The sequence below is a fragment of the Lathyrus oleraceus genome, chromosome 3 (assembly GCF_024323335.1).
Source record: "Lathyrus oleraceus cultivar Zhongwan6 chromosome 3, CAAS_Psat_ZW6_1.0, whole genome shotgun sequence".
NCBI classification, from domain to species: Eukaryota; Viridiplantae; Streptophyta; class Magnoliopsida; order Fabales; family Fabaceae; genus Lathyrus; species Lathyrus oleraceus.
Window position 1 is genome coordinate 13,848,969 of NC_066581.1, and position 8,074 is coordinate 13,857,042.

Sequence of the window (8,074 nt, forward strand, 5' to 3'; positions counted from 1 at the left end):
AGCGGCAACTTGAACATCTTTCAGAACTTCTCATGATTAGCGCATAAGCGAAATTGGAACACAATGTTCAGAAACTGATGACGTTTCACGTCATAAACTCAGAATCAAAACTGGCTGTTAAAGCTATACAATAACAAACCATTAGGGTACCAAAATTATTCTCACACAAATACAACATTGTTATCATCAAAACTCAATGTATAGATGCATAACCAAATCTTGTTCTAACAATCTCCCTCTTTTTATGATGACAAAAACATGTATTTTGATGAACAGTTTTGTACAAGGTAATTACAGAAGGATACATCTTACAGAAGCACAAAGCTCCCCTTGAGATGTATAATCTTAAAAAGACAAAAACAGAATGAAATAACACTTTCTTGATTAACCTTTTTGAAGTACCAAAATGATCTTCCATCAGAATTTGGTTTGTCTTTAGAAGTTGCTTAATGTTGTCCATAGAACTGGTTGATAACATCAACATTCTGATGAACTTCACTTCAAAAGCTTAGTTGAACTCTTTTGAATAAGATTTAAAGTCTGGTTCTCTTTGAAATTCTTCCTGAATCTTTAAAAGAGCTTTCAGATACTGGTTACGAATTCTTCTTAAAGAGCTTGATTGACAATTTTGATTACCATGGAATTTAAAATTCCTCAAAACTTGATGCAGAATTTAAAATTCCTCAGAAGATGATGCAAAATTTTCAATTCCTCAAAAGGTGTTGCCAACAACAAGGTTAAAGCTTCAGACTCAGAGAGTAGACCATTTCTTCAAAAACTGATAACTAAAATTCTGATCTGAAAGACTTCAAGAGCTTCTGATATTCTTGACATTTCTAATTCCTTAAAAGCTGATAGCTTCAGACTCAGAGAGTAGACCATTTCTTCAGGAACTATTTACTTAAGTTCTGACTTGAAAGACTTCAAGAGCTTCTGATGTTCTTGACATTTCCCTGCAAGACACTTAACAAACTATTCTTCGAAGTAGTTGTTAGCAGAAACATTAAACAAAATGATCTTCCATCAGAATCTGGTTTGTCTTCAGAAGTTGCTTGATGTTGTCCAAAGCACTGGTTGTTAACATTAACATTCTGATGAACTTCACTTCAGAAGCTTGGTTGAACTCTTTTGAAGAATCTTCAAATCCTCATTCTCTTTGAAATTCTTTCTGAATCTTTGAAAAAGCTTTTAGGGTCTGGTTACAAAATCTTCTTAAAGAGCTTGATTGCCAATTCTGATTACCATGGAATTTACAATTCCTCAGAAGTTGATGCCGAATTTACAATTCCTCAGAAGTTGATGTCTAATTCTCAATTATTCAAAAGTTGATGCCAACAACAAGGTTAAAGCTTCAGACTCAAAGAGTAGACTATTTATTTAGAAATTGGTAACTTAAATTTTGATCTGAAAGACTTCAAGAGCTTCTGATGTTCTTGACATTTCCAATTCCTCAAAAGCTGATGCTAACAACAAGGTTAAAGCTTCAAACTCAGAGAGTAGACCATTTCTTCAGAAACTGGTAACTTAAAGTTCTGATCTGAAAGACTTCAAGAGCTTCTGATGTTCTTGACATCTCCCTGCAAGACACTTAACAAAATATTCTTCGAGTTAGTTGTTAGTAGAAACATTAAACAATATTTGGGTTCTGATTCATGAGTATCGGTATATCAAAATCAATTACAATTTTCCCCCTAAATACGTTTCTCTCCCTTTGTTATCAATAAAAAGACAGACAAAAATAAGGGAAAGAAACAAACATGATTTTCATTAAATAGTGCCAAAAGGAAGAAACAATACAATCATGTTGCAGATAGAGAAACACAAAACATACTTAAACAAAATAGAAACACAAAAGTGCTTAAACTATTTTGAAAGCTTAGGGTTTTATGGCAGAGGAGGCGGCGGCGGTATAACTGGGTAGTCATCAGGAAGACTAAAGGGATCTACCAACGAATCAATATTATCATCAAGGCAGCTTTTCAAGTAGTAATCCAAAACATCCGAAGGATCGATCTTTGTAAAGATACAGTAGTCCGATTAGATACTACTACCACTGATTTCTCCGTTGGAGGGAGGAGTGTTCTTATCAGCAGCTGACTGAAGAGAAGGTTGGTGTTGAGCTTGTTGATGTTGTTGTTTTTTTATCATCCATTTAAGAAATGTTGAAGAAGAAGAAGAAATATTGTAGAAAGGGTGATCGAAGGTTTGAAAGAGAGAAAGGTGTGGGAGTAAATGTGAGCATAATGTGAAAATGTGAGTGAAGTGGGTTTATATAAAAAATGTAATGATGAAAGGCTAACAAATACGCAGACATAGGGGGAAGCGTAACAAATTTTAACCTAATTCCAACAAATTCGAAACCCAATGTGTCATGTTAACATCACACATGCTCATAAAGTGGGACAACTGTCACCACTTAGAACCACATGATATCAAATGACAAGACAATTATTTAATGCAACAACTATTCAGAATCAAGAAGACAAATCGATAAGATTGCTTCTGATCAGAACCTTTCTGATTCATGAAACTTCCTCACTTCAGAAAGCTCATGTCTCAGAATCAACAAATAAATTCTCAGAACCTAATCTAGAGTTCTGGAAGCTTAACATTCTGAAATTCATTTTTTTCATTATGTACAAAAATCCATAAATACGTTTTTTAGAATGAAAACGAATCTATCTTCAGCAAGGGGTTTTGTAAAGATATCAGCCCATTGATGGTCTGTATCAACAAATTTTAAGTGAAAAATACCCTTATGAACATAGTCATGTAAAAATGATGTTTAATTTCAATATGCTTAGCCCTAGAATGCAAGATAGAATTCTTAGACAAACAGATAGAAGAAGTATTGTCACAGAGAATAAGAATGTTACTCTCGAATATCTGATAATCTTCTAGCCTACTCTTCATCCAGAGTATCTGAGTGTTGCATCTAGAAGATGCGATATACTCAACTTTGGATGTTGAAAGCATAATTGTTGACTGTCTCTTGCTGGTCCACGAGATCAGATTTCTCATAGAAATTGACAACTTCCATAAGTACTTTTCCTTTCTATTCTGTCTCCAGCATAATCAGCATCATAATATCCTACTAATTTATATTGACTTGATTTTCTATAAAATAAACCCAGTAGTACCTTTCAGATACCTAAATATTCTCTTAACAACAGTTAAGTGAGTCTCCTTAGGACCTTCTTGGAAGCGGGCATATAAGCAAACACTGAATAAAATATCAGGTCAAGAAGCGGTTAGATAAAGTAGAGAGCCTATCATACATCTGAATAGTTTCTGATTTACCTTACTACTTACTGATCAGTCACCATTTTATGCTATTTATTTTGTCACGTATTCGGCGAAAATCCAGGTAACTTGTATTACTTTGTCAGAATTAATGTTCTGTTGAGTCTATGTTTTTAACAAATAGTTGATTTTATTGTTTCATCATTATTAGTGTAATTTCTATTTTTTGTCGCATTTTACGCTTTGGGTGTGCGCATTTTCTGCATTTCAGGTTCAAGTAGGTACTCAAGAAGGATCGAAGGTAGAAACCAAGGGGAAGCAAACAAAATTGGGAAGAGATTTGTATAGTCTAGTAGGCCTACTACGGCCACCTATATCACCTACTATGGGCCGTAGCAAGGGGCCTGGCACAAGGAGCAACCATCCACTGAAATAGTGGCCTGTTACGGCCACCCGTAGCACCTGCTACGGGCCGTAGTAGGGGACCTGGCACCAGACTTCTCAAATAGTGGTCGGCTACAACCACCTGGCACCAGATTTTATGAATATTATGAGTAGCTAAACCCCTCAATGCTAGGGGGTGTCCCTGATTTGAATCTGTAATGACTTTGAGTTTACATTTGCAATGAAACTATTGTTTTTCAGAATTACCTTAATCTTTGGATGTGTTTAATGCTTTCTATTTCGGAACAATTGAGATTGTTGTATGATTATCGATTAGGTTGGACCACCATTGATAATGCTTTCATAAGATTATTCTACAATAGATATCACTTAGGACTAGGGATACCCTGTAGGAACTAGATTATTCTCGATATATTAAGGCTTAATTTCACCGGTAATTTTCTATGGACATAGAGATTAGGGCTGAATTATTAAAGGTTTTCTCACCAAGGCCTTGGGAGAAAATACCCTTGAGAACTGATAGTAATTAATTGATATTTGTTAATGCAATAGTGACTCCGAGTTGTTACAGGGATAAATTACACACCTTCCCCGACATGTTCCTTTACCTTGAAAACCATTTTTACAGTGTTATTTATTTTATTTGCAATTATTTTTATAAATTTGAATCCAAAACTCCCAACACAAGGTTTTGTTTAATTGAACAACACTTTTAACTTAATATTTGCAAGCAGTCCTTGAGATCGACATTCGGGGAACTTTCCCCATTATTACTATACATGTAAAATAGTACACTTGCTATTTTTCCGATCAAGTTTTTGACGCCGTTACTGGGGACTACCAAAATATAGAGTTTAAATTTAGTTCAATTGAAATTTTGTTGCTTTGCAACTAAAATTTTATTTCAGTCATTTAATTTATTTCGACTTTTCTCAACAATCTGTCTCTGATATTTTATGCGAGGTAAGACCTCAGCTGAATTTCCTTTTAACGTAGGAATCGAAAGAACCTTGCGTGCAAGACTTTGACAAGCTAGATTCACAAAGATGGAACCAGATAAAGAACAACCTACCATTCATTCAGATCCAGATTCAGAGTCGAAAAATGAGCCAGAAAGAGAGGGCGAAACGATGGGTGAAAATCCACAACCCTCAGAAAGACTGTTAGGTGACTATGGGATGACAAATGCATCGGACGGTAGGCTAACTATTAAAAACCAACCAATGAATATGCCAAACTTTCAACTGTATCCCAACACTATTAATCAATTTGAGAGGAAACCTTTTTCGGGAAAGATCAACGAAGATGCTAACAAGCATGTACAAGGGTTTCTAACTGTGAGCACCACTCTCAAAATAGAGGGGCACACAGAAGAGGCAAAGAAGCTATGAATGTCCCTGTTCACCCTATCTGAAGATACAGAAGAATGGTTCTACTCATATCTGCTGAGAATATTACCACCTGGGAACAAATGGAAACCGCTTTTCTGAATGAGTATTTTCCAGCTTCAGTTTTCCTCAGGAAAAGATACGACATCATGAACTTCAAACAAAAAGAAGGCAAATCACTTGGTGATTTATACAAACAATTCAAGAAGATACTTGTTGCTTGTCCTACACACAACTTGGATCAAACAGAGCAAATACAGATGTTTGTCAATGGTCTCCGACTAAAAACTAAACAATTGATTGATACAACAGCCGGTGGCTCATCAAACTTCTTAATAGCCACAGGTATTAAAAAGATCATTGAAGCAATAACTGAAAATGAGCACTTGGAGTTATATGATATGTGTTCAAGCAAATCTGAAGGAACTATTGATCTGAACCTTGAAACCAATAAAATAAGAATCAAAGACACAATTGCTGCAGAAGTGGATAAGAAACTAAAGGCTGTGAATATTGGCACCCAGAATGTAGCTCAAATTTAGCCAGTCTAGAATGTAAATTGTGAAATTTGTGCAGGACCTCATTTGACTGTATATTGTGTTGCAATTGTGCAACAAATTGAAGATATCAAATTTCTAAAGCAGAACAACCCTTACTCTAACACTTATAATCCAGGGTGGAAGAATCATCCAAATTTTTCCTGTAAAGATCAACAAGGGAATGTTCCAAAGCAGGGTCCAATTCAATATCAGAACCAACCACAACAGTAGCAACAACAATCACCGTACCCACAACAACATCAGCAATATCAACAACAAGCACCCAAAAAGGTCGAATGGGAACTCACCCTTAAAAAGATGGTTGCTCAAAATTCCCAGTTCCAAGAGGAAATAAGAAATAATCATAGGAACATGATTGCTTCCTTCAAAAATCTTGAAGTTCAGATGGGTCAGATAGCATAACAAATCGCAGGTTCTAGAATACCAGGTTCCTTACCAAGTGAAATAGTACAAAATCCAAGAAATCGTGAGAATGTTAATGTTGTCACGATAAGAAGTAAGAACACTGCTAAAGATGAAAAAGTTATACCATCCAAAAAGCCAACTGAAGAGAAAAATAAAAAGGAAACTAAACCTGTGATTAAGTTACCATATCCTCTGAGAGTAACAAAGAAGGAACCTAAAGAGACAGACTTTGAGAAATTCATGACAATGTTCAAAAAGATTGAGAGTCATATGCCATTTTTTGAAGCACTCGAGCAAATGCCCATGTACACAAAATTTATGGAAGAGGTAATCTCTGAAAAGAGACCAACAAGAGAGGGATCGATAGCCTTGAAGAAGGAGTGTAATGCAATATCACTAGGTAAGATAATTCCAAACAAACAGAAGGATCCTTGAGCAGTCACAGTCTCATTCACTATAAAAGAGAGAACTTTCAAAAAGTTACTAATTGATTCTGGAGCTAGTGTGAGTCTGATGCCATTATCAATCTACCATAGTCTGGGTATTGAAAATGTCAGTGATACAAGGACAAGTATGAAGTTTGCAGATCACTCGATAAATAATGTATATGGGATAATAGAAGACGTGTTGGTGACAATAGGGGAATTGAGTTTTCCTGTTGATTTTGTGATCATAGACATACCTGAAGATGAAGAGGCACATATAATTCTTGGTCGACCATTCATGCGGACAAGTTGATGAAATTTCGACATGGACCGGGGCACATTAACTTTAAAAGTTTATGATGATGAAATAACCTTGAATGTTATTGAAAACAGGAAGCTAGAGGTAGAAAAAGAACATCACTATCAAGTAGGAATGATACGGACAGATGTGAAAAGGCAAAGTAACATACCAACATCAGAAAAAGACGCAAGAAGGTATTCTCAACTTCCACCACCTCCATTAGCAACTACAAATTAAAAAATTCCTAGTTCCAGTCCAAAAGCAAAAAGAAAGAAGGAAAAGCCTTATCCTCAAGGACGAGGAATTGTCCTGGTAAAGAATGTTTATCTACATAGATAATGTGGTAAACCGTCGAGCCTTACGACTTTAAATGAAGCGCTTCGTGGGAGGCAACCCACGCTTTTACTTACTGATGGATTTTTGTTTTCGTTATTGGTTTTGTTTTATAGTCAGGTGATATACAGTCCCTCAATACGGGGCGGCAGAAGGAGATACATGCAATTAAAGAAGAATCGATACAAAGAAAGGTACCCGGAATAGAAAAACCATGCAGTAAAAAAAACGAGTTTTGGAGGAAGTACCAGAGGCTTACTACGGGCGCCCGTAGCAGACATAATAAATCCCCTGGGAAATTAATCAAGAAACATGGAAACAGAAACCTACTACGGGAGGCCGTAGCAACGACTATGGCCCGTAGAAGACAGGACCTCGAAACAGCTTGGTTGAAACAGAGTCCTACTACGGGTGCTCGTAGCAGGCATCATACTAGCAATGGCGCAAAGTCAGAAGCTCACTACGGGCACCCGTAGCAGCTGCTACGACCCATAGCGAGTCTGCGGGTAAAAATGCAGAATTTTTAAACCCTCCACCTTCTCTCACCTTGGGCCCACCCATCACTCATTACCCAATCAAATTCCATCATATCTCATTATATCCCTTTAACCACTAATCATATCTCATCATTACCCAAAATCATTACCTTCATCTTCTCTTTCTCATTCAAAAACTTCCATCTTCATCACTTATCTCTCTCTCCAACTTCTCACAAAAACCCCATTGTTGCCATCACCAAAACCTCTAAACTCTCTCCACAAAACCACTCAAAACTACAAACTCCCTTCATTAAACCTTCATAAAACCCCATCCTAAATATTATTCCTGGTACAAACTTCTATGTAACTCAATTTTTCAATCGACATTTTTTTCAAAGATGCCTCCAAAAAGAACTAATGTTGTAGAATCATCCAGAACAAGAAAGCACAATGCCTGCAACTAAAACCCTCACAACATTGTTTTCGAGGACGAGGAGCAAGCCAAAAGGTACTCGGTGCTCACATGACATAAAAT

General features: G+C 36.4%; 1 protein-coding gene across 1 annotated transcript; it reads left to right on the plus strand.

The window, feature by feature from the left end:
• The first annotated feature begins 5,074 nt into the window (after nucleotides 1–5,074).
• Nucleotides 5,075–6,964, plus strand: LOC127129418 (uncharacterized). The gene is made up of 4 exons (XM_051058606.1): nucleotides 5,075–5,552; nucleotides 5,613–5,738; nucleotides 6,009–6,306; nucleotides 6,820–6,964. Exons 1-4 carry the CDS (start codon nucleotides 5,075–5,077, stop codon nucleotides 6,962–6,964), a joined length of 1,047 nt encoding a protein of 348 aa, XP_050914563.1.
• The last annotated feature ends 1,110 nt before the right edge of the window (nucleotides 6,965–8,074 follow it).